Source organism: Globicephala melas, chromosome 19, assembly GCF_963455315.2.
Source record: "Globicephala melas chromosome 19, mGloMel1.2, whole genome shotgun sequence".
Lineage (NCBI taxonomy): Eukaryota > Metazoa > Chordata > Mammalia > Artiodactyla > Delphinidae > Globicephala > Globicephala melas.
The window spans coordinates 2,264,661-2,292,219 of record NC_083332.1 but is presented as its reverse complement, the minus strand read 5'-3'; the positions used below and the strand labels follow the sequence as shown (position 1 = coordinate 2,292,219).

The 27,559-nt window shown below is 44.3% G+C and overlaps 2 protein-coding genes across 11 annotated transcripts in view; both read right to left on the bottom strand.

Annotated features, from left to right (window-relative positions):
- ZNF470 (zinc finger protein 470) overlaps window positions 1–27,559 on the bottom strand; it is a 117,731-nt gene that overhangs the window by 29,551 nt on the left and 60,621 nt on the right. For 9 of the 10 annotated variants that reach the window (XM_060288542.1, XM_030851279.2, XM_060288544.1 and 6 more), the window contains 4 exons: window positions 23,786–23,868; window positions 18,143–18,296; window positions 12,209–12,433; window positions 9,659–9,735 (listed from right to left, as the gene is read on the bottom strand). The gene's annotated coding sequence lies outside the window, so the exon portion shown is untranslated. The remainder of the gene's footprint in view (window positions 1–9,658; window positions 9,736–12,208; window positions 12,434–18,142; window positions 18,297–23,785; window positions 23,869–27,559) is intronic. The other variant, XM_060288536.1, reaches the window with a different exon arrangement.
- On the bottom strand, window positions 428–19,023 carry SMIM17 (small integral membrane protein 17). The gene is made up of 4 exons (XM_030851294.2): window positions 18,777–19,023; window positions 12,209–12,433; window positions 9,659–9,735; window positions 428–1,651 (listed from the first exon to the last, which is right to left on the bottom strand). The coding sequence occupies exons 1-4, from the start codon at window positions 19,021–19,023 to the stop codon at window positions 1,541–1,543; spliced, it is 660 nt and encodes a 219-aa protein (XP_030707154.1). The 3' UTR covers window positions 428–1,540.

The following is a 27,559-nucleotide window of genomic DNA, read 5'->3' as shown; positions in this document are numbered from 1 at the left end:
ACATATTCAGTCATCACAACAGTTCATTCCAGCTCTAAATGAAGCCGATTTCATTCTGAACTTTGGTGTAAGTGAATCTATAATGAATCTCGTTGCTTGAGTTCATTTGTATTGAGACTCACCTATTTGCAACCAATAAAATACTAATGAATGAAACAGCTGAGGCTTGTGTTTCTTTCTTTTAAGGGCCAGTTGTTGGCTTGTTGGGTGCAATCATCCAGAGAGGGGAATGGAGAGAGAGAGAAGCCCATACTTCTCCTGCCCTGATTTCTCTAGCAAACTCAGGGGAGGCCACTGAAAGTCCTATTAAAACAAAATAACTGGGCTTCCCTGGTGGCGCAGTGGTTGAGAGTCCGCCTGCCGATGCAGGGGACACGGGTTCGTGCCCCGGTCTGGGAGGATCCCACATGCTGCGGAGCGGCTGGGCCCGTGAGCCGTGGCCGCTGAGCCTGCGCGTCCGGTGCCTGTGCTCCGCAACAGGAGAGGCCACAACAGTGAGAGGCCCGCATACGGCGAAAATAAATAAATAAATAAATAAACCCAATACATGTTAAAGGAAAACAAATTATAAACTAGAGAAATAATGGACATAAATAAATCCTAATGATGGTTCTTCAGAAAATTAATAATAAACTAGATAAAACTTTGACAAATCTAATAACCACAAACCGAAGTTGAAAGGCAGAAAGGGGAGAGAATAAAATAAAGAGAAGATTTTGTTTAATTATAAAATACTGTGCACAAATAAGCTAATCATCTGGGGGGGGAAGCTTAGTGGAATGAAGTATAGCCTAGGGGATAAGAGAACACTGTAAATCATAAAAATTAATGGAGTAAAAAGTATTCATAAGCTAATAACATGAGAAGAAATGGAGAAAGCCATCCAAGAACTCACTGAAACTTCCCCTCCATAGCTCTAGGACCTGATTACTTTACTGGTGAATTCTTTCAAAATGTCAAGGAATTGATACTTCTCAAGCTACAGAAAGTATTCGAAAGCACAGAAAAAGGTTAAACTTTACTCAAGTCCTTCCATGATGCAAGCTTAGCCACGATACCAAAACTTAACAAAGATAGCACCAGTCTTACATAAGAAGATAGAGGCAAGAATCCTACAGAAAATATCAAGAAATAGAATTCAATATCTGAAAAGACTGCTGTACCACCATCCTAAGAATGCAAAGATGATTTGTAATTAAGAAATCTACCAGATCTTATCGCTCCTAAGTTGCACGTGTTCACCTTCTCTGAAGTCAGGATGCATCTTCCACTTGGTGGCATCTTACATTTAAGTAGCATTTTTTTTCTTTCTCAGGGGTATACAAAGTAATGCGTGTTTTACAATCGATGATGTCTTAAGGTCAGTGAAATACAGTAATTCAAAACCTCACACAAAAAGGTTAAATACAAAAGAAAAATCATCTCAATGGATGTTTAAAAGGCATTTGATAATATTCAAGACCTGTTCCTGATTTTTAATCAGGTCTCTTCCTTAACATGACACAGGGCATCTATTTCTAAACAATAGCCACTTTTATAGTTAAATGTGAAACATCATAGGCATCCCTGTTAAAACCAGGAACAAATAAAGCACACACACTACCAAGACTATGGTCATTTGTTGCGGAGCTTTTGACCACTCCACAAAGCCCTGAAACACACACACAAAAAAAAAAAAAAAAGAAGAAAGAAAAACTATAAATATCAGAGGGGGAGCCACCATTGTCACGTGCAAGAAAATGGGATTACAGGATTGGGAATGAGACAGTGTATCAGCTGTAAAGCTGTTTGAATTAAAAACTACAAACTATAGCACAGGGAACTATCCTCAATATCTCGTAATAACCTATAATGGAAAAGAATCTGAAAAAGAAAAATTATGTATATGTATAACTAATCACTTTGCTGTACACTTGAAACTAACACAACATTGTAAATTAACTATACCTCAATAAAAACAAATAAAAAAGTATACAACAAAGTGACCAGATATAAATATACAAAAGTAAGTACTATACCTATGTCCTAGCAGATGAAATATCAGAATGATGATACATGTGGTGAAAATTTCAAAATGATATATAAATTCTCACAGTTTCAAATACCACCTGTACTCTAATGATCTTCACATGTACGTGTGTGTGTGTGTTTTTCTTGACCCAACCCTCTCTTAAATTCCTGACATAAATCTCACTGTATACCTGTCATCTCCGCTTGAATATCTCATGGGCATCTTAAACTTTACATTTCCGAAATATCCCTCCCCACTGGCCAAAAAAATATGTCCTCTTGCAGTTTTCCCCCAGTCTACCCCTCAGGTCCCTCCAGGCATCCAACTGTGGCACCCTTGACTCCTGTCTCTCAATACCCACCTCCAACCCACCAGCCAATGCTGTTGGCTTCACCTTCCAAATACATCCAGACGCTGACCACTTCCATCCACTCCCCCCAGTACCATCACACCGGTCAAAGTCACCATCACTCTTGTTTCTTTCTTTGTTTTAATTCAATTTCAGAGTTTATTTTATGGGAAACTGTACCACTATCTTACACCATACTGCCATACTAACTCAACATGGACTAAAGACTTGAATGTAAAACTTAAAACCACAAAACTCATGGAAGAAACATAAGGCAACGGTTCCTTCATATTGGTATTGGCAATGATTTTTTTTTTATATGACAACAGAAGCACAAGCAACAAAAACAAAAATAAACAAGTGGGACTACATCAAACAAAAATGCTTCTGCACAGCAAAGGAAACTATCAACAAAAGGGCAAACTATTGAATGGGAGAAAATATTTGTAAATCATACATCTGACAAAAAGTTAATATCCAAACATATGAAGAACTCATGCAACTAAATACCAAAAAACAAAACAAAACAAAAAAACCTCCAAACAATTGGGTTAAAAATTGGGCACTCTTGTTTCTTATCCTGACATTCCCCTCACCCCCAATTTCTTTTGCATGCGTCAGCCAGAGCGATCCCTCCAAAGCTAAAGTCACTCTGCCCCAGCCACTCTCACCTCCAAGCTTTGCAGTTATGCTTTCTCCTGCCTGGATATCTCTGCCACATCTTCCAGCTCCACATTTTCCACCACATCTTTAGAAACCCCCACCCACACCACTCTGTATAGAACAGCATCCCCCAATACCTCCCCACGGTAGACCACCCATCTGCCCTCCCCAGCTCTCTTTCTCCCGTGTCCAGAGAGGGCAGAGATTTTAGTTTGCTCGTGGCTGTATCTCCAGTGCCTGACCCAGAGTCCAAGTTTATAAATATTTCTCAAATGAATGAATGAATGGAAAGACAGGGACTTCCCTGGCAGTCCAGTGGTTAGGACTCTGTGCTTCCACTGCAGGGGGCACGGGTTTGATCCCTGGACTAAGATCCCGCATGCTGCGTGGCACGGTCCCCCCAAAAAAAGAACATACCACAACGAAGGATGGGAAGACAAAATGTTTAAAACGGTGACAATTCTTCTGCAAAATAACGATGAGTTAAATGCAATTGCTATTAAAATATCTGGGAAGTTTTGGGAACGGGCATGAATGAGTTATCTGGAAAGCTAGGCAGTGGTGAACATTAAAAAAATTCTGTTAAAGGAGAGAAATGAAGGGGACACGTACTATGAGATGTTAAAGCATGTTATAAACCATTAATGGGATTCACATCTCTAATCTTCGGGAAAGGACCAATTCCTCCCTCTAGCTTGCTCTCCCCCACTGGATGCCACCTCCTTCCTTTTACAACCTGGAGAGAATAACCCACGTCAGCAGTTCCCAAACCTGGCAGAGCATCAGAAACCTCCTGGGGGAGTTTTTCACGTACTTTGGGCTCCACCGTGGGAATTTCGGATTCAGTGGATCTACATTCAGAGATCTTATGAAGCCCCTAATAATCCACGCTACAGAAAATGAAGCCAACTGGATAAACATTCATTCTCCTGTGGCAACAAAAACAAGGATAACCTAACAATTCATCTGTTGAGGAAACGGGCATGACACAACTGCAGTATAGAATATTCGGCAGCTGTAAAACGTAATTTTAAAAAAGGATGAAAGTGATCAGGATGGAAAGTTATCCAGACGATATTGTTGTGAAAACACTAAATGGCAGAATAATAATCGTGCTATAATTTCCTTTTTCGGGGGTTAAGAAATATATGTCATTTACTGTAGGACTCTATTTATATGAAGGCAAAACGAATCTATGCAACCAGAAATCAGAACTGGGATGAGGGAGTGAGTCAGACTGGAAAGGAAGATGAAGGCATTTTCTAGGATGATGGCAGGTTGGTTACACAAGCATATATGTGTGTCGACACTTACTGACATGTGCATTTTATTGGAAATACTTATGCCCCCATTTTTTTTTTTTTTTTTTTTGGCTGTGCTGTTCAGCATGCGGGATCTCAATTTCCCCGACCAGGGATCTAACCCGTGTCCCCTGCAGTGGAAGCACAGAGTCTTAAACACTGGACCACCAAGGAAGTCCCAGGTATGCCTCCATTTTTAAAAAGCAGAGTATAAATTCAGGAAAATGTAAAAAAAAAAAGTTTTAAAAAAGAAGAAAATGTAGTTAATATGGCTCATCTGAAATCCAAAAATTTTACACATACACACACGCACACGACACCACATGTAATGGACCTGTCAGTGCCTCACTTAGTTCCTCTTTGTTTCTCCTCCAGCTGCTGTGAGTGTTGGCTGCTAACTTGATAGTTTATGGTTTATATTTATGGTTGCCCCCTTTCTCCTAAGAAATGCCCTTTGCTAAGAGGAGCCACCTCTCTAGAGAGTTACCTAGAAGGTTACACTCACTGTCCACAACCAGCGATGGGAGATAAAAGCCTCCCCACTGGCTCAGAGAAGGACTGGTATTATTCACACTCCAGAGCTCCCTGTGGGATCAGACTGAAGCCGGACCTCAGTTAAACCCATATAATATTTGCCTCACTCCCTCTCCTCCTTCCCAGCCTCCCTCACCCCTTACGGTTCTACCCAAGAACACACTTCCTCAATAAATCCCTTGCACAAGAATCCTAGTTCAGTCTCATCTTCCAGGAAAAAAAATGCCTGCAAGGAAACGGGACAACCTTCTAAAAACATTCTGTTGAAGTATAATATGCAAAGAGAAAATTGCATGTATCCTACAAGCGTGATGAATCTCCGGAAGGTGAATCGTGTAACTGGTACCCAGAAGAAGAAGCAGATCATTATCAGCACCCCAAAATGTCCCCCTCTCATGCTCCCTCACTTACCCCACCTCGAAGGGAACCAGTATCTGGATTTCTAATGTTGTAGATGAGTTTTGCTTTTATAGCAACTTTTACCAAGTCTATTTCTTTCCTTACCTCATACTCTGAGAAGGTTTGCATTTGTGACACATGCTTGTATTTTATGGTATGGGAGTGATGGGACTATTTTTTCCTCCCTGCTTTCCTATGTCTGGGGCCATAGAGTGGGAATTTCTGCCTCTTAGAAATGTCAGGGGACTTCCCTGGTGGTCCAGTGGTTAGGACTTCACCTTCCAATGCAGGGAGTGTGGGTTCTATCCCTGGTCGGGGACCTGGGATACCACATGCTTTTCGGCCAGGAAGCCAAGGCATAGAACAGAGGCAGTATTGTAACAAATTCAATAAAGACTAAAAATGGTCCACATCAAAAAAAAAATCTTAAAAAACACGAAGAAATATCAGGGTGCTTCCCTGGGTGGTGCAGTGGTTGGGAATCTGTCTGCCAATGCAGGGGACATGGGTTCGAGGTCTGGTCCGGGAAGATCCCACATGCCGCAGAGCAACTAAGCCCATGCGCCACAACTACTGAGCCCGTGTACCACAACTACTGAACCTGCACTCTAGAGCCCATGTGCCACAACTACTGAAGCCTGCACGCCTAGAGCCCGTGCTCCGCAACAAGAGAAGCCACCACAATGAGAAGCCCGCACACCACAACGAAGAGTAGTCCCCGCTCGCCGCAACTAGAGAAAGCCCACGCACAGCAACGAAGACCCAATGCAGCCAAAAATAAAATAAGTAAAATAAATTTTAAAAAAAGAAATATTAGGAAAGTAACTCCTTTCCTCCCCTCCATTCCTTCACTCACTCCTCCCCACCTGAGGGGTGGAGGGACATAACTGAGTAGTGAGATGGGGAGAAGCCCTCACCCCTTATCCCCAGTCCTCTCTTGGGGAGGATAAATTCCCCAGACAGACAGGATACTTTAGTGGTTAAGAAAGGCACTGGATTCAAATCCCACCCCTACCACTTACAAGCTGGGTGCTCCGGGGAAAGTGTACTTGACCTCTCTGTGCCTTAGTTTCCCTGTCTGTAAAATACAATTGTAACGGATCCCACATCAAGAACTATTAAGAGAATCAAATAAATTGAGTTAGCCCCATGGTGAGGGCTGTGGAGCCTGCCTCTGATTGATATTAAAGGTCTCTGGTCCCATATGGCCTGATCTTCTCTTTTGTTTTTTGGAAGGGGGCCACCTATAGGAAGGAGGCTGAGTCCGTGCAGAAAGGTCAGCTGGGTCAGGACCCACCGCCCACCCCTGCCGGGTCCCAGCCTGTGCTCCATCAATGTTGGTTGAATGAGCCATGATGGAGTGAATGAGTGAATGAATGAATGATGTCACAGAGGTCTCTGGGCACCTCCCCCACCCTAACTTCATCTTAAAGGGAGGGAAACCATACTAACTACTTCACAGGGCTCATGAATTAATAATGAGAGCTAGTGAGTGTCGAGTTAATAACAAGAACCACCCAAGACATGGAAGCAACCTAAATGTCCATCAACAGAGGAATGGATAAAGAAGATGTGGTACATATACACAATGGAATATTACTCAGCCATAAAAAAGAATGAAATAATGCCATTTGCAGCAACATGGATGGACCTGGAGATGATCATACTAAGTGAAGTAAGTCAGACAGAGAAAGACAAATATCATATGATATTGCTTTTATGTGGAATCTAAAAAAATGATGAAAATAAACTTATTTGCAAAACAGAAATAGAGTCACAGATGTAGAAAACAAACTTATGGTTACCAAAGGGGAAAGGGGAGGGGAGAGATAAATTAGGAGTTGGGGATTAACATACACACTATACTGTATACAAAATAGATAACTAATAAAGACCTACTGTCTAGCACAGGGAACTCAATATTCTGTAATAACCTATATGGGGAAAGAATCTAAAAAAGAATGAAAATATATACATGTATAACTGATTCACTCTGTTGTGCACCTGAAACTAACACAACATTGTAAATCAACTCTACTCCAATAAAAAAATTTTTTAAAAAATGTAAAATAAAATAACAAGAACCACTTAGAATCATGTCAGTCCCATAATACGTGTGACATCAGTGCGTTCCTTACCTGGACCACTTCCAACCAGCTGGAGGTTCCTGACTGGTTTCTACACCTCTGCCTCTCCCTCTGCCTCATCCAATCTCCCTTCCTTCCACGGAGGCCAAAAGAGTGGTTTCTGTAGATCCCCAAATCCCCAGAGGCTCCCCACTGCCTACAAGATACACCTGGGGACTTCCCTGGCGGTCCAGTGGTTAAGACTGCGCTTCCACTGCAGGGAGTGGGGGTTCCATCCCTGGTTGGGGAACTAAGATCCCACAAGCTGCGTAGCCAAATAAATAAATAAATAAAAATAAAAACCCTTCTTTAAAATTAAAAAGGAAGATACACCCAACCTCCTTGGCGTGGAACTCAGCAGTGAGAGGGTCCTGTGAAACGTAAGCTGGAACCTTCTCTGCCTTACAGTAGCCACCCAACTCAGAGTGAAAGCCAACATTTTAGCATGGTTGACAATACCCTACATCATACACCCCCATCACCACCATGACCTCATATCCTACTATTCCTTTCCACTCTTCTCCAGCCAACCAACACCCCCCAGCCCTGCTGTTCCTCATGCATTCCAGGCGCACTCCTACCTCAGGGCCTTTGCACTTGCTGTACTCTCTCTGCCCAGAACTTCTCCCCACCAGATATATCTGCCAGTCTCACTCCCCACCTCCTTCAGGTCTGTACTCCAATAGCTCTCTCTCAGGGGTACTTCCTTGACAATCTTCTTAAAATAGCAACATTTACCTTCACCTCGTATGCCCATAACTCTGCTTAATTTTTCTCCATAGCACTTATTACCATCCAGCATGAAGTATAGGTTAGCTACTCATTTTGCTGATTGTCTGTCTACCTCGGTGACTGTGAACCCATGCAAAGAGGAGCCATCGCTCTCCCATTCACTGTTGCACCCTCGTTGCCTTGAACACTGCCTGGCACATAGTAGGTGCGCAACAAATAGTTATGGACTGAATGAATGATCTCATCCCAGTCCCTGCTATGCCCCTAACTCCAGTGTTCCCCCAAATGTGCCTTATTACATCATGTCTCCGTCTTTGCACATGCTGTTTCCTCCCCTGCTCTGCCTGGGAAATTACTCATCCCTAAAATCTCAGGTATGGTGTCTCTTGGGTATTCAAGAATAAACATCCTGGACCACAGAGTTACTTTCTTCTTCTGTTGAGCTATCTCACGTGCAGCCAGCACTTATTTCTACACTATCATGGTTGGTTGTTCAGCTTGCCTCCCCCCACCTTGTGTCAATAAACCTTTTCCTGGCTTGAGCCAGTCCAAGTTGGATTTCTGATATACGATTGGCAGATGAGACCCTCATGTGTTGCCAAGAGTGGTTATGTGGTTTTTTCCTAATGTATAAGATAAATATGTAAATAAAAGAACCACTGTTATTATTTCACATGTTGATGTCTTATGCCCCCCACAGAAAACACTAGGTATTTCAGTGAAAGGAATGTGCTTGATAACTCTTTTTGGTTTTATTTGCAGCACTTGGATTAAAACCCAGTAGGTAGTTGGTGGTTGGATGGTTGGATGGATGGATGGATGGATGGATGGATGAGTAGGCATATGGGTGGATGAATAGTAGCCACATCCTTCCAACAACCAACAGGTAGTACATAGATGAATGCGTGGGTAGATAGATGAGTGGATAGAGGGATGGATGAGTGGGTGGGTTGAATGGATGGAGTGGTTGCATATGGATGAATGGGCAGATGACTGGGTATATAGATAACTGGATATATGGATGGATGGAATGGGTGTGTGGATGAGTAGGTAAATGAAAGGCTGGGTGGATGAATCAGAGGACAGATGAATGGATGGTGGATGTTCAATGGGTAGATGGATGAATGGATAGGTAGAAGGGTGAGTAGTTGGGAGGGTCGATGGATGGATGAATAAGTCAATAGACAGATGACCTCACGTGGATGGATGGATGGATGGATGGGTATATGGGTGAGTAGACAGATGGATGCTTAGGTGAATAAATGAGAGGACAGATAAATGAATGGTTGATTTATGAAGGATTTATGAGTGAAGGGTTGGAGGGTACACATGTGTGGAGTTACCCCCACCACCTGAGACCCTCCACTCCATGTCTGACTACCATGGAATATGTCCTGTTTCCCATGGGAGACCTCTTGGGGCTCACATCCCCAAACAGACTTTTGTGGGGCAGGGAAATCCCAAGCTGAGGAAGGGAGTGTGACAACCCACTGAGATCTGCAGAGTGGGGCATCATCAAAAGAGGAAGGAATCGCCAGCTTACCTGGGAGTCCTCTGACTCATCGTCTTCCTCCACCGAGCTCCACTCCTGGGGATGCCCAGTCTCGGGAGAAGGTAGGTCTGGGTGAGGGGAGGAATGGAGGAGAAAGGAGTCATGAGTGAGTGACCAGGCCAGCTGGATGGGTTCTGCTTTCTTCCTGTCTGCCAACTCTCTTCTGCTGATACACACACACACACACACACACACACACACACACACACACACACACACACACACACACACTGCCCATGTGGTTCAGGTGGGGTGGAGAGAAGGAGAGACCTGAATTCTGATCCCATTTCTGTCAGTAACTACCTGGGAGACTTAAAGCGAGTCACCTGATGTGATCCACCACCTGAGCCTCTATTCCCTCACCTGTCAAATGGGTACAATAGTTCCTTCTCTACAGGCCTCTGGCAAAAACTGAGTGAGAAAGCAGAAGAAAAAGCCACAGAGTTAAACCAGGAGGAACAAGGCTTCCCCAGGTTCCAGCCTCCAGTGAAGAAATCTCCCCATATTCGAACCTCAACATCCTTCTCACTCCTCAACTCGATAGAACTGGGGGTTGGACCAGAGATGGCCATTTTCCACTCTTTCTGCACCCAGGTCCTGCCGGGAGCCCCAAGCCTCCTCCTCACTGCCAGAACTGACATTTCTATTTCCCACAACTTCTGTCCCAGATCTGCTCATCTCCTGTGGAAGGAAGGAGCCTTTCCTAGTAGAAGGTCCAGCCCCCATTCTCCTGTGGGGGTGCCTTTCAGGTGTCCCCATCTCAGCAAATGGCACCACTCTTCGCCAGATGTTTGGGCCAAAATCCCAGGGGTCACCCTTGATATCTCTTTGTTCCTCCCCTGTCCACTCCTGGACAGTTGCAGGAATCTCCCAACTGGCCTCCCAGCTTCTACTCTTGACCTCCTAATCCTACGGTTCATTCTCACACGCAGCTGGACGCAGAGTTTCTCAACCTGGGCACTGCTGGCATTTCAGGCTGCGAAATCCCTGTGGCGGGGGGCGGGGGGGGGGCGGGGGGGTGTCTGTTCTGTGCACTGTAGGACACTAAGCAGTGTTGCTGGCCTCCACCCACTAGATGGCAGCAGCATTTCCCCAGTTCTGATAATTCAAGATCTCTTATGTTGCCTGGGGAGGACAGTGGGGTGTAACATTGCCCCCAGTTGAGAACTACTGATTTAGAAGAATCTTTTGAAATACAAATGAGATCCTGTCTTCTCCTCTTCAAAACCTTCCAGTGCTCTCCCAATACTCAAGTAACACGCAAACTCCTTGCCAAGGTCGACAAGATGCCCCATCACTGGTCCCAGCTGATCTCTATCATTTTCCCCTCCCATTTCCCTGCTCTGTTCCCTGTGGTCTCCTTGAACACAGCAAACTTACTGCCAATGTGGGGTCGTGCACGTGCAGCTCTGGCTGCCCTTGAAGCTGTTCCCTCATCCTTGGAACAACTGATCCTTCTTGTGCTTCTCCCACCTTCCCCAATCACACTGTCACACCCCACCAATCATCCTGTTTTACTGTCTCCATAGGTCTCGTCAGACATGACCTTTCTCTCTATTTTGTAACTTCTTTCTTTAGTGCCTGTTTTCTCCTCTAGAATTGGAGCTTGGGACTTCTCTGGTGGTCCAATGGTTAAGAATCCACCTCCCAATGCAGAGGACGCAGGTTCCATCTCCGGTCAGGGAACTAAGATCCCACATGCCGCAGGGCAACTAAGCCCGTGTGCCGCAACTACTGAGCCCCTGTGCCACAACTAGAGAGAAGCCTGCATGCCATAGGAGAGCCTGCGTGCCACAATGAAAGATTGCGCATGACGCAACTAGGACCCAATGCAGCCAGAAATAAATAAATAAATATTAAAAGAAAAAAGTATCGGAGCTCTACAAAGCCATCTTGTTCATGGCAACACCCTAACGCCTGGCACATAGTAGGTGCTTGTGATAGATTTTTGCCCCCAGTGGCCTCCAGCTTGTTCACAGCTCCCTGTGTCCACACCCTTGGGCTGCCCTCCCCACTCTGCCCCACTGATTCTGAGCTTGACCATATGGCTTATTTCAACCAATGGCCCGTAAGCAGCTGGGTTGCCAGTAGAGGGTAAAAAAGTGCTTGTGACCTGGGGTTTTCCCTTGCTTGCTGGTCCCAAGAACTCTGCAACCACCCCCGTGAGAATAAGCCTGGGCTAGCCTGCTGGAGACACATGGCTTTAAGTCAGCACCATTAAACCAGCTAGACACACCAGTAAAGCCATCTTAGATGAACAAGCTGCCCTTCAGCTCACTGCAGCTGCACTGTGGGAGCCGACACAGGCAAGGGCAACAGAACTGTCCCCTGAGGCCACATACATTGCCAACCCACAGAATTGTTAGCAGCTAAATGACTGCTGCTTTAAGCCACTCAGTTTGGGGCTGACTTGTTACACAGCAAAAGCTGACTGACACAAGGCTCCATAAAACTGTGTTGAAAGGAGCAAAGGAATGAAGTCGTGTCTTTCCCTAGGCTCTGCCATGACCTCCCCCCCTCCACAGGACCCCTGCCCCTCACCTTTCTTGTCACTGTCACAGCCAGAGGCCCCAACCTCCACAGCCATGCAGTCCTTGGTGAGGGAAGCACGCTTCTCCCAGGCCCTGCCCTCCTGAGACAGCAGCCCCTGCATCTTCTCAGGCCTGAGACTGCATCTCTCCAGGAGGCTCAACTTTAAAGGCAGGCTTTTTCTCCTCTCCCCAGTCCAGGGTTCTGTTGGGTTTCCCAGGGAACAGGACTCAGAACCTGAGGACAGACAGACATTTAGTCACTCAACAAATACTTACAGAGTGCCAGCCCTGTGTCAGGCATGATTCCTAGGTGCCAGAGATACAGCAGTGAGGGAAGCAAAGTTCCTTTCCCTCTTGGGCCTTACATTCTAGTGGGGGGAGAGAGACAGACAGCATGCCAAATGACAGCACGCACACACATACACACATTCCACAACCCAAAGCATAGAGCTACAAGTTTTTAGGAAAAGAGAGTTACCCCCATAATCCCTGTAGCTACAGAGAGAAGGACCCTACTCTTCCCTCCAGCCCCCTATAGCATGACTTTCTCCTCTGTCGTCATTAAGAAGAAGAAGGAGGAGGAGAAGGATTTGCCAAATAAGGGTTTAAAAATCCAATTTAAAATTAAATATTCTTTAGGGCTTCCCTGGTGGTGCAGTGGTTAAGAATCTGCCTGTCAATGGAGGGGATACGAGTTCGAGCCCTTGTCCAGGAAAACCCCACATGCCGTAGAGAAACTAAGCCCGTGCACCACAACTACTGAGCCTGTGCTCTAGAGCCTGCGAGCCACAACTACTGAGCCCACGTGCCACAACTACCAAAGCCAGCGCGCCTAAAGCCCGTGCTCTGCATCGAGAAGCCACTGCAATGAGAAGCCCGTGCACCGCAACGAAGAGTAGCCCCCGCTAGCTGCAACCAGAGAAAGCCTGCGTGCAGTAAGGAAGACCCAACGCAGCCAAAAATAAATAAATAGATAAATTTAGTTTTTAAAAGTTAAATATTCTTTAATATTCTCATTCTATATCTTGTCAACTTAAAATTCAGGAGGCTGTTTGCAGGAAGCTATCTGAACTAAAATAACTTGACGTATAACCATTTACCTTGAGACTCTAAAGCTGGTTTCATGTTCTTGTTCTAGGACACTGTATGTATTACCCATGTTGCATGATATAACCCACTGACTGTCCTCGTGAATAGTATTTTTTTTTAAGGAGTACGTTCTCCTGGTGTGAATGAAAAAGCTTTTGTAAGTGTGGTCTTCCTTGCTTAGGTTTATGCAAACAGAAACTTTTATCGGATTTTAAAACCACAGAGCACATACTCTAGATTTAAAGGGAAGTTAGTGACTCAACAATCAAATGTATGTGGGGACCACGTTTGGAATCAGACTCAAGGAAACCTGCTGTGAAGAAAAAAATTATTTTTTAGACACTCAAGGAAATTTGATTATGGACTGGGTGTTTGATAATATCAAGGATTTCTCAACGGTTTTGTTGAGTGTGGAAGTGGCCTTATGAATAGGTAAGAAAATGTCCGTCTTATTATTTTTTAGAGATGTTTTTGTAGTATGCAGGCGTGTATTGATGGGATGGCTGAGATTTACTTTAAAATTCTTCTGTAAAGAGATAAAGAGATAAAAGGGGATCAGAGCAAACATGCAAATGATGATTGTTGAGCCCAAGAATGGAGAGCCAGTGGCAGGCAGTGCTGTTCTTGTACCCATGGGTAGATATGAAGGGTTTTCATAGCAGAACTTAACATATAAATTACAAATATGCAGAATATCTTTTCTTCTGCCTCACCAATCATCATGTAGGTCTTCCTTACAGAGAGGACTGGCTCACAGGCCCCTGAAACCCAAATTCAAACACATTCCCCAGACACCTCTGTCCGCTCCCCCCAGCACGCCCTGTCTTCTGGGACTCCCGCTCCACCATCTTCCTCATCAGTCTCTGCAGGCTTCATTGGCAACTTGACCCCTTCCTCACCCTCACATCCAATTGATCAATCCCTGAGCCCACCTGCTCTGTCCCTTCTCTGCTTCTGCCCCCTGTGGTCCACTCCACACCTGAACCCCCACCCCGATCCTGTCCCCTAACCCCAATCTCCAGTCTATTCCCCCAGCTTCATCCTCCACAAGACTTTTGCTGGTCAAGACGCTTTCAAGGCATCCCATGCGGGGCAGAGGCCAGCTTCCTTTCTTGGTCTCTAACCCTCCACCACTACAGTCCCTGCACTCGCCCATTATCAGGTCAGCCCAGGAGGCAGGTTTAACACACCCAGGACTACAGAACACTGAATCCCAGGGAGAGAATTCCCCCTCTTCAGCACCCTTTAAATTTCTGTTTTAAAAAGTTGAGGGAGTAGGGACTTCCCTGGTGGTCCAGTGGTTAAGACTTTGCCTTCCAATGCAGGGGTTGTGGGTTTGATCCCTGGTCAGGGAGCTAAGATCCCACATGCCTTGTGGCCAAAAAATCAAAACATAAAACAGAAGCAATATTGTAATAACTTCAATAAAGACTTTAAAACTGGGCCACGTCAAAAAATCTTAAAAAAAAAAAATAAGTAGGGAATTCCCTGGTGGCCCAGTGGTTAAGACGCTGCACTTCCACTTCAGGGAGCACGGGTTCAATCTTTGGTCAGTGAACTAACATCCCACATGTCGCACGGCCAAAAAAAAAAAAAAGTAAAGTACATATAACAAGAAATTTTACCATCTTAACCATTTTAAAGTGTACATTCACATTGTTGTGCACTCATCACCACCATCCATCTCTAGAACTCTGTGTATCACACTCTGTCCCCATTTAATGCAGGATCCCCCCCTCCCCCTCCTCCTCCCCCAACCCCTGGCCACCACCACATTTATGGGATCTTAGTTCCCCAATCAGCGATTGTACCCAGGCCCTCGGCAGGGAGAGCACAGAGCTCTAACCACCGGACTACCAGGGAACTCCCCAGACTACTTTCTGACTCTCTGAATTTGCCCACTGTAGGCACCTTGTATAACTAGAATCACACAGTATTTTTGTGACCGATTTATTTCACTTAGCAGAGGGTCCTCAAGGACATTATTGCTAGAAAAGAAGGGAGGTAATTTAAAGGAAAAAGAGGGGTAAGTCCTAGTTGGGGTGCTAGAATGAGAGAGTAATCTCGAAGGTGGGGAAAGAAGGGCTGGTGTTAATAAGATGCTAATTGCAGCCATCGCAGCAGAGTGGTTAAGAGCAAGGTGTGGATGCCAGTGCATGGCGTGAATTTCCGCTCTGCCACGCATTAGCTGTGTGACTTTGACAGGTCACTTTAACCTCTCTGAGCTTCAGTGTGCTCAGCTGTAAAATGAGGGTGCCGGGAATTCCCTGGCGGTCCAGTGGTTAGGACTCTGTGCCTTCACTGCAGGGAGCACAGGTTCGATCCCTGGTTGGGGAACTGAGATTCCACAAGCTCAGCGGCGTGGCCAAAAATAATAAATAAATAAAATAAAATAAAATAAAATAAAATAAAATAAAATAAAATAAAATAAAATAAAATGAAGGGTGGGACTTCCCTGGTGGTGCAGTGGTTAAGAATCCGCCTGCCAAATGCAGCGGACACAGGTTCGAGCCCTGGGCCAGGAAGATCCCACATGCCGTGGAGCAACTAAGCCCGTGCACCACAACTACTGAGCCCGTGTGCCACAACTACTGAAGCCCGCGCACTTACAGCCCATGCTCTGCAACAATAGAAGCCACCGCAATGAGAAGCCTGCACATGGCAACAAAGACCCAACGCAGCCAAAATTATATAAATATACAAATTTATTTAAAAATAAAATAAAATAAAATAAAACGAGGGTGGTGATGATAACAGCAACTTCCTCCCAGAGTCGTTGTGAGCTTTCATACACAGTAAGTACCTAATGAATGAAGGAACGAAAAGGCTTTTTCCTCTTCCTGCCTCGTCCTTGCCCTTCTGTGTGGGCTTCTAGACATCCTGCCCGTACTCCAAAGCTGAGCTGACACATCACCACCCCGGGAGACCCCGTGAATATTTGCCACCATAAAGTGCTCGAATGGAAATGACTTTTTTCAAACCATTTCTCAGCCGGAACTTTGTGCCAGGCCTGTGCTGAGCATGGAGAATCTGAGGATCAGTTGAGCAAGGTCACAATCTCCTGGAGGAGAAAGACAACTGAGCAGAGAGGATTAAACAGAGCAGCCAGTATTGCTTTGAAGATAAAAAGTAAGTAACCCATATACACTGCTTAATAGCTATTACCTGCTATTATTATTGTTTATTCATCTTTACAATGCAATGACCACTGCCTCTCCTGGAGGCTACATCAAAATTTTAAACTTTTTTTTTTGGCTGTATTGGGTCTTCGTTGCTATGCACGGGCTTTCTCTAGTTGTGGCAAGCGGGGACTTCATTGTGGTGTGTGGGCTTCTCATTGTCGTGGCTTCTCTTGTTGCGGAGCACGGGCTCTAGGCACATGGGCTCAGTAGTTGTGGCTTGCGGGCTCTGGAGCGCAGGCTCAGTAGTTGTGGTGCACGGGCTTAGCTGCTCCACGGCATGTGGGATCTTCCCGGACCAAGGCTCAAACCCGTGTCCTGTGCATTAGCAGGCATCCGCTTAACCACTGTGCCACCAAGGAAGCCCCCAAATTTTAAACTTTTGACAAAGCCATAGATGGGGGGAAAATAGTCTCCCTTTAGAGTCTTATTTCATTTCCTAGCGAGACGGAGGAAATGTATATGTTTGTTGGCCAGATTTATCTTCCCTTCTGTGAATTTCCCATTTGTACCCTCCCTGCATTATTCTATTTGTTTCTTTTTTTAGCTTTTACTTATTGATTTACAGGAATTCTTTATTCTGGATATTGACCCTTTGCCTGTTACTCTGCCTGTGGCAGATATTTTCTCCTGGCCAGTCCCTTTTCTCTTCACTTTGCTTACACAGTGCCTGAAGTCTTGGATTTTGATAAAGTCCAAGAAATCAATTTTTAAATGCTTTTCCTCACCTTACTCTCATAAACACACTTTCCTGTAAGATCTCATACTTTACAGTATTGTTTTAGATGTTTAGTTGCTTGAACCTTCTAAAATTTTTTTGAATGACGTGAGGTAAGGATTTAACTTTCTTTTCCCAATGGAGAGACAACTGAATAATCCTGGTTACTCAGAAAAACAGCCCAAATAACTAATTTATCCAACAGATAGGATGAGCAAATGCATCGTATGTAAATTATCTTATTAATCCCAGCAGCCCCAAGTGGTAGGTGTTATTAGCCTCGGTTTTTTTGTTTTGTTTTGTTTTGTTTTTTTCCAGAGAAGGGAACTAGGCGTAAAGGAATTAAATGATTTGTCCAGAGGATACATGACAAGACTGAAAGAATTGAGATTGGTTTTCTTACAAGTATCCATCTATGTCACATAATTGGGAGAGGAAATTTCCTTTGTTTAGCTGTTTAGGAGGTGGGTTTCCATGCATTCCAAGGATAGGTCAGTATGAAGAGGGGAGAGATAGATTTTAGAGTAAGACTCTTAATTCACCCCTCACTATTTCCTTGTTGTTTGTTTGTTTGCCGCACCGAGTGGCTTACAGGATTTTAGTTCCCAGACCAGGGGTCAAACACGTGGCAGTGAGAGAGCCAAGTCCTAACCACTGGACCATCATGGAATTCCCAACCCCTCACTACTTCCTATAATAACCAGGCATTTAGTGCAGGAGACCAGGTCGGGGAGCCTTCAGGGGGTTGAGAGCTCCGCCTCCTGACCCAGATCTACCACAAACCAGCTGTGCAACTTTGGGAAGTGAATTAACTCGGTCTCAGTTTCCTTATCTGTAAAATGGGGACAATGAAGTTCCTACCTCACAGGCTATGGTGAACATCAAGTGAATAATACACATGCTTCACATATATTGACTGCTCAAGAAATGTCATCATGTTATCATTATTACTAAGCACCTGGTTCTCAACACGGGGAAAATTCCACAAGTGGGCCTGATAGTTCAGATAATTAAAGGTTGTTCTTAAAAGAGACTCAAGTTTGAGGAGCTCCCTCAAGGCCCTGGGGAGCTGGGGAAGGCTGCTGAATGACTTCTTGGGTGAAGATTTCTTCCTAAAAGAGAAGAAGGCAGTGAGGAGACAGTGTCTAGAATCTCATTCTATGTCTTACTCTCAATTTTCTCAAACTTCCGTCATTCATATATCTCTTTATCAACGTTTGCCATGTCTCTGCATTAATGGATACCACCTTATGACTGTTTCCATTTCCACATAACATCTGAATATAAGTAAATAGTCATTTATCTAATATTTTTATTGTAAATGATCTCGTTTTGTAAAACCCTTTCAAAAGGACCTTTACAAAGGAACCTTTAGAGCAGCCTTATAAACCGAAAGCCAGTTTCATGTGCCATTACAAAAAAAAAAAAGGAAATAAAATCAGGATTAATAAATCATAGCTAGAAGCTGCTGCTTGGTGTGGTAAATTGAATTACTGGCCCACGTTTTTCATCTTCCTGCTGTAGCATAACACATTTTCCTCTTGCTGTAGCCTCATGGCAAGCCAGGGCGTGGAGAAGTAAACTCTGATTACCGTGAGGCTGTGGTAAAGGGTAAAGATGTATTATTTCCATGAGCCTTGTCCCTTTGCTGATTGTGCTTTGTATCCTTTCACTGGAATAAACCACAGCCGTGATGAGTTCAGTGAGCTCTCCTAGTGAATCACCAAACTTGGGGGTCATCTTGCGGATTGGCAACACAGCTCTCAAACCTTGGGCCAGCACAGATGACCACCGTTCTACCAGAAGTTGAGTGCTGTTGACATCTCTTTGGGGCTCCATGAGTAGCTGACAATTTATTCATTCAACAAAGACTTATGAAACAGCTGTTACGTGGCAGATGCTGTCTTGGGTGACTAGGACAATCAAGATATATGACTTGATGAAGTTTACCTGCTAGTGGTGAAAACAGACAACGGACAAATAAACCCAAAAATATAAAATAAAATATAGTTTGTGCTAGTTCTATGAGGTACATGACGTATGGTGAGGCCACTTTCGATGGGAGGAGGTCTTTTTGAAGAGGTGGCATTTTGAGCTAAATCCTGAAAGGTGGAAAGGAGCCAGTTATGCAAGAATCTGTGGCAGGGAGAACAGCATGTGCAAAGGTCCAGAGGGACAACAATGAGGCCAGTGTGGCCAGAGCAGTCAGGCAAAGGAGGCAGTGATGGGGGATAGGGTCAGAGAGGCATCCAGGGTCTTGAAAGCCACAGTAAAATCTTTTTTTTTTTTTTTGGCCGTGCCGTATGGCATGTGGGATCTTAGTTCCCCAGCCAGGGACTGAACCCGTTGCCCCTGCAGTGGAAGCGTGGAGTCTTAACCACTGGACCACAAGGGAAGTCCCCCACAGTAACATCTTTTTTTTTTTTTTTTTTTGCGGTACGCGGGCCTCTCACTGTTGTGGCCTCTCCCGTTGTGGAGCACAGGCTCCAGACGCGCAGGCTCAGCGGCCATGGCTCACGGGCCCAGCCGCTCCGCGGCATGTGGGATCTTCCCGGACCGGGGCACGAACCTGTGTCCCCTGCATCGGCAGGCGGACTCTCAACCACTGCACCACTAGGGAAGCCCCAAAGTAACATCTTTGAATGTTATCGTAGGTGTGTTGGGAAGCGATGGAAGGGTAGAGGCAAGGTGTGATGTAATCTGATTTAGATTTTCAAGGCATCACTGAAACTATTATGTAAGGAATGATACAGAAGGGGCTATAGGTACAGAGGATCAGTTAGGAGGTTGTTGTACACCAGGTGAGAAACAATTGCATTTGGTGGTGGCAGTGTGTGTGGAAAGCAGTGGACAGATTCAGCGAATACTTTGGAGGTGGAGCTGAGAGCCCTCACAGATGGTTGGAGTGGGAAGAGTGAAAGGGAGGAATCAAGGACGACTTTGGGGCTATGAACCTGACCAGCTGAGTGTCCTGTAGTGCATTAAGTAGGGTCACGTTTGTGTGTGTGTGGAAAAAATCCAAAATTCCCTTTGGGGCATGTTAAGTGTTCGATACCCGAGTTTCTGAGGTCAGCACCAGGAGAGCCTGGATTACTCAGATATCAGGATTCGAAGACTCTGGGGGTGAGGGTTAGGACTGGGCTCAGAAATCTGCTCAAAGAGCACAGGCATCTAGCAGGGGCAGTGACAAAAGTAGGCTCCCGGTACTGTCCGCGGTTCTGAAACCCTTCAGGCGGATCTGTCCGTGGTGCTGAACCGGCCGCTCCTGAGCTCTCCGTGGTACTAAACCTCTAGGAACAAGAGCTGGAGACTCTCTCTCCCTCTCTCTTCCTCCCTCCCTCCTTCCCTCCATCTCTCTCTGTCACTTTTTCAAAGTATCCACCCTCCTGGGAAAGGCCCCGCTGTTGCCTGGAAACAAAGCGCTCTAGAATGAAAGCAAATGAGGGGGAAAAAAATCTGCAGTCATTTTTAAAAGGAAGCTTTGGCTCTTAGGACTGCAGGACCTGGCTACATCTTACTGGAATTATTAACACGAAGTTTCCAAAACATCTCTGAATATAGGAAAACAAGCGAAAGATGTGCCAGAACTCAGGCTGTTGGTTACGTTGGATTGGGGGAGGCAGGGAAATGAGATGGGGAGTGACGAGCCCTTTGTTTCTATGTTGTGATGTGGGGGCTACAAGAGGGATATTATTGTAGATTTATATAAATACATCACGGCTATATTTCATGCCAACCTGAATTTCAAACATTTGAAATCATGAGCTTTGGGTGGCACTTTTTGAAATGACAAGAAGCCTTGTGATTTAAAAATGCCTCGGGACTTCCCTGATGGTGCAGTGTTTAAGACTCCATATCCCCATTGCAGGGGGCCCCGGGTTCGATCCCTGGGGAAACTAGATCCCACATGCATGCCGCAACTAAGAGTTCGCATGCTGCAACTAAGGAGCCTGCCTGCTGCAACTACGATCCAGTGCAACCAAATTATATATATATATTTTTTAATTCAGAAAAAAACTAAAAAAAATTCCTCAAAAATCCACACTTGCAAATATGATCAATTGTGTAAACTGTGTTTGTTATTTTCATATCATCTTAGCTGGTGAATAAACATGCCAGCCATCTTTTGTCAGGATTAGTCTTGAATTATGTAGGTTTTGAATTGTGTAAGATCTTAAAAAATGAGTCCCTGGGGTAAAATCCAACCATTCTGGGATTGATGAATGAATGAATGAATGAACACGTTTGTCATTCCCAAAGATCTGGTCACCAGGGAAGCCACAGCTTTTCCCACCACTATGAAGAGACATTCACAAAGCACCCACTGTGTGATGGATTCTGCAGGGGACACCTAGGAGGCCTGAGGCATTTACCTTTTTCCTAAGTGGATGATTTCCACACCTCTTCAAGGGGGAGGAAGGTTTGCGGCTTTGATTTGAGCTCGTTGATCAGGTAGAGACACTGAAATCTGGCTCTTACATACTTTTCTGTCCTCTCATGGCATTGTCAGCCCAGTGGGTTTTGATATTCCAAATTTTCTAAAGAAGCTGTAGCTCATTACATTATATATTTTTCTTGCCTACTGTCTGTCTCAACTTCTAGAATTTAGGCTCCATGATGGTAGGGACTATCTGTTTCTATTTCATCCCCAAGCCTCCAGCATCTAGAACACTTCTTCTAGATGGTCTATGAATTTTTCGAAGTGTTAAATGAATGAAAGGTGATGTTTGTAAACACAAGATATCCCAATATTTTAAGTTGGTAACTCACTAAATTAAAAAGAAAATGAGTGAACTGAACTAAGCACATCAGTTGGCTGGATGCAGCCCAAGATTTGCCCAGTTGAGTCCTCCAAGGTCATGGAATCCCTACTGAGAAAGACTCTGCCATGGGACCACGTCATGGCCAGGAGAAGTGATGTTGCCTCCTCCAGTCCGTCAGTGGTGGCCCAGAAGGCAGGGTTGTGTGCCACCAAGCGTGGAATCTGGTCAGTAAGGATCACTCCACAAGGCTAAGAACTTACTTTATCCCTTTTAACAATTTCAGGGAAAATTAATCACATTGTGTGGTTGCATCTATTTACCGTGGCCCTTCCCCCAACTAGCAGACACTTAGGCTATTTCCAAACAGTAATCATTTGGAAGCCTCAGACCCCTTGAGAGAGACCCAAATTCAACTGTAAACCACACAGCCATGATTTAACCCAGGGCAATCTGTTGCCAAAGACCTTCTTGTTTAACGACTACTGAAGATTCTTCAGTTTACTCTGCAGGCAAAAAGTAAAATGACTGATGTGAGAAAAACTCACTTAGTTGCCAAAAACCTTAAAGCATCCAGTCACTTGGGGTGTCTAGGGTGAAATGTAAAATGACAGAGAGTTCCCACGTCTGCTTAGAGAAATACGTGCCCACAGAGCTTTTCTGTGGTCTGACTGATGGGGTTCACATTCTAAAGACAGAATCTTTATAAGTCAAGTAACATTTATTGATAGCTTATCGTGTCCTCAACAAAATGCTATCCATAGGGTGATGTTATTATCCTCATTTTACAGAACAAAATAGATCTTTGTGGACTGATATGGAAAGGTCTCAAAGACACATCATTGTATGGGAAAAAAGCACGTTGCAAAGCCACAGATGGAGTGTGACATCCCTTATATGAAAAAACCAACAACACGTAAAACAGTGTCAGATATTTTCTATGGATGCATAGATGTGTATGTAAAGCCTTGCCAAATTTAAAACACAAAACGTATTTAAAAGAAAAAGCTCACAAGACATTACCGAGTTTATCAAGGTTACATTTGTTTGTTCATGATGAAAACCCACTAATTTTTTTTTTTTTTTTTTTGCCACACTGCACATCTTGCGGAATCTTAGTTTCCCAACCAGGAATTGGATCCGGGCCCCCGGGAGTGAAAGCACTGAGTCCTTTCACTGAAGGACTCCAGTCGCTGAACTTCCAGTGAATTTCCCCCCAAAAACCACTAATTTTGTTAAACGATTATCACAGTCAGAAAGTTCATGACAGACCCTCAAATTTCAGCATGGCAAAACTCATGGATAAAGTTGATTTTGCTTAAATTCCAGGTTTACAGGAAGTTTTTTGTTTTCGGGGGATCAGGACTAAATAGGATGACCCTGTTATATTTGGTTAATCTCAGGGTGTAAATTAATTTTTCTTCCTGGACTATGGCACGCCGTGAATGTGACAGTTTTGCTTCCACGGGTACTGCTTACCAAATAAGAAGTTAAAAATCCTAAAATCCAAACATTGACCATTGTATTTCAATGTCACAGATGTTAGCAATAAAAAAAGTAAAAGTGCACCTTAACATCAATGAAATATGACATATCGATTTAATTATGACAACTTAGTCAATAACAACAGTGCGTATATCATAGTAAGAGGCTGATATGCATTTGACATTGTTATTATGGGATGGGTAATATTAGCCAAGATAAGGAAAGTCAGGCCAGTATCAATGCATTTGCAGATATGCACACACAAATTCCATTTCCTTCTGTAGGCACAGAGATGTATGTAAATGAAAAGTAATAGCACACTCCCAGTGCACCCCAAATCCACAGCAGTCACTCACCTCTAGAGCAGAGACTGGGGTTGCTGAAGTGAGATCAGCAGGAAATCTTGATCTTTGACAGAGAAAATGTTTGTACTTGTTGACTGTCAAGAAAGAAAAATAAAATAATAAGTTTAAAAGAGAGATTTGAAGAAGGTAAGTCCCTCTCTGAGAGGTGAACTATGAATGGTCTTGCCCTCCCCTAATTCCCACTGTCTAGCACACAGCAGTCACCCTTCTGATCCCTATTAAACCAGATCACCTGGCTTATACAGCCAGTAAGTAGCAGAGTTGTGATTCAGACCTGAAACTCACAGGCTCTAAAATCTACTCCACCCCACAGAAAGCCTACTTCAGAAGGCTTTTCAACACCACAAGAGACAGCCCTCCCCTTCCCAGCCTCACCCCAAAATAGGGTTTGTAAATTCCCCAGGGAGGGGGCTGAGGGATGGCGGTCAGTTCTCCACAAGAGTCCTCTCCTCCCAGAGAGGATCCTGGATCCATCCTTGGGCAGCCAACCTGTTTTTCTTTCCATCCCTGGGAGACAGTTGATTGCCATGGAAACCCACATCATCCTCTCAAAGATCCAGACCACCAGCGATGGGAAAGACAGTCCTACCTTTTGATTCCCTGGTTTGTTGGGCCTGATAGGATAAGATGAGGGCTGTGTGTGTGCATGTGTGTGTACAGTATCTCTTGAAGGTTTCTAAAGAAACTGATAATTGTGGTTACCAGAAGAGAATCCGGTGTTGGAAGATGAGGAGAACGTTGTTTTTTGTCTTATATTCTCTGTCCCTTTTGAGTGTTGTATCAAATAAGCTCTTAAATAAATAATAAAGGCATAAGGTGGAAAAATATGTATGTTTTAAAAACATTAGGATAAAATGAATAAAGAATTGGGATACAATTTTGACATGAGGTGTACAGTGATTTAAAACTTCTTTATGGGACTTCCCTGGTGGTACAGTTGTTAAGAATCCGCCTGCCAATGCAGGGGACACGGGTTCGAGCCCTGGTCCGGGAAGATCCCACTTGTCGCAGAACAACTAAGCCCGTGCGCCACAACTACCGAGCCTGCACTCTAGAGCCCATGAACCACAACTACTGAGCCCACGAGCCAAAACTACTGAGCCCGCGTGCCACAACTACTGAAGCCTGTGCGTCTAGAGCCCATGCTCCACAAGAGAAGCCAATGCAATGAGAAGCCCGCGCACCACAACGAAGAGTAGCCCCTGCTCGCTGCAACTAGAGAAAAGCCGACGCACAGCAACGAAGACCCAATACAGCCAAAAATAAATGAATAAATAAAATATTAAATTACTTTAAAAAAAAACTTCTTTCTGAAATCAAAGTCATGTACCCACATACTTTAAAAAAATCAAATAGTTCTGAGTTGCAGATGCATGGGAGGTAATGGGGGAGGGATGGAGTGGGGGTTTGGGATCCACAGATGCAAAATATTATATAGAGAATGGATAGACAACAAGGTCCTCCTGTAGAGCACAGGGAACTATATTCAATATCCTGGGATACACCATAATGGAAAAGAACATAAAAAGAATGCATACATATGTATATCTGAATCACTTTGCCGTACAGTAGAAGCTAACAAAACACTGTAAATCAACTATATGTCAATAAAAAAAAAAATACATGGGAGGTAAGTTGTCTTATTCTCTACACTGTCCCATAGGCTTGTAGGATTTCATCATTACTTTTTGAAGGGCAACAGGAGGGTCCCAGTTTCAGGTGAGGTACAGTAAGTACACTCTGCCCTGTCTCTCTCACTGAGGTGTTTCAATAAATTAGCAGCCTGTAAAGAAGTAGGAGTCAGTCCGAGAATTTTAATCACCAACACCTGGCACCCTTTGGGTGATGCGTAGGACAGGACAAGGCAGCAGGGTCAGAGGCCTTCAGCCAGCAGCTATTTACCAACTTTCAGAGAAGCATCTCAGTAGATTAACAACCTGTACAGAAGTAGTAGCGTTTCTTCTATCGATACTTCTCTCTCTGTCTCTCTCTCTCTCTATATATAAGGCTGTATAGTTATATAGTTACATAGACATAAGTATATATACTTTATATAGAGTTACATAGTTATATATGTACAGTATATATATATGCACTATGTATATAATGTATATATATACTTTTTAAAAACATAAATGAGAATACACAAGATACACTGTGGTCAATTGTTCATTTGTTTTCTCATTTAATACTGTAACCAGAGCTCCTTCCATATCAGTATATTCAAGCCTTCCTCACCATTTCTTACCCAGACGAATCCTAAGCTACTTAGCCAAGTTTCTAAGGACAGATTCTTGGGTGCTGCCTATTTTTCCTGTCTTCTGAGCAAGGTTCCAGTGAACCCTGGGTGAGAGGAGGCTACCCTTCCTCCAGATATGCATACAGCGGTCTTTGCTAACTGCGGCTCTGCTCAGATATCCCCTCCTTAGAGAGAGGCCTCCCCGACTGCCCAAGCTGAAGTAGGCTTCCCCTTCACCCTCCACCTAATTACCTCTGATCACGCTCAGAATTTAGTGCTCGTGGCTCCATATGACAAAGGGCTTTGGTTTGCTCACTGCTGGATTCCCAGCCCCTAGAACAGTGCCTGGCACAGAGGAGCTGCTCAGATATTCGCTGAATGAATGACTCTCCACTCACCCTGAAGCCTCTTGTCTCTTGAGATGCCTGATTATCAGAAGATGCAGAGATTCTACATATTCACATACTTAAAACCGCCTCTCCTCCACCACTAAGGATGAAAGAAAGGAAAAAACCTCAGGCTCTTTGACCTAATTCTCTCCTCCCCCTTTCCACACACTTCTGCTCACACCAACCTCCCTGTGATACATTGAATTCAGCAGTGAAAAACGGCAACTTCACACCTGCCTCTCTCTGTAAAGCAGGTGGTCACATAAATAAACACCCACATTCCTTGTAGGCAGCTCTTTAAAGAAACTTCGGCAAAAGGAAAATTCCCTCTATGAATTTTCATGCATTGGAGAATATTGGTTGGGTAAATGAGTATCTATGATGAAGGAAATGGAAAATCTATGGAGCCTCCTAGGGTGATGATGCCGGTGGAGGTGAGTGGGTGGGGAGATGGATGGATTTAATTCCCTCCTAATATTTCTCCCTGGTCGTGGGAGACCAATAAACCCCAGGGAAATTTGTTCTGATAATAGGCATGGAGCATGGTTGCACTTGAACCTCACATCAACCTTAGGAAGTGATAATAAGATTATTATAATGATAATTGTGACACATAATAGAACACTTTTGTGCCAAGAACTGTTCTAATTGCTTCACTGTATTACTTCATTTGCTCTTCATTACAACACTATAAGGTAGATACTATCCTTATCCCCATTGTACAGATGAGGCAACTGAGGTGCAGAGAAATTAAGTCACTTTCCCAACATTCCTTAACAGGGGAACAACAAAGCCAGAATCTGAATGCAGCAGTCCACCCCGGAAGCTATAACCTGATGCTGTCATTTGCACCTTGTTGGTCACAACCTAGTTACCTGGCCACATCCAGCTACAAGCGAGACTGGGAAATGCAGCTAAAACTTAGGGGTTCTGGCACAATAGAAGTAGAGACACGTTTTGCGGGACAGTGAGCAGTTGCTACCAGCTCACCCCCAACCTTGGCTTTCTTTCATGTAGTTAAGATCCGAAAACTAGGGAACGCACAGCCCAGCCACCCCACATAATGGGCCAGGCAGTAATTAAGACAGACATTCTTATACATTGGCAGGGGGAGTGCCAGTAGGGAAATCATTCTGG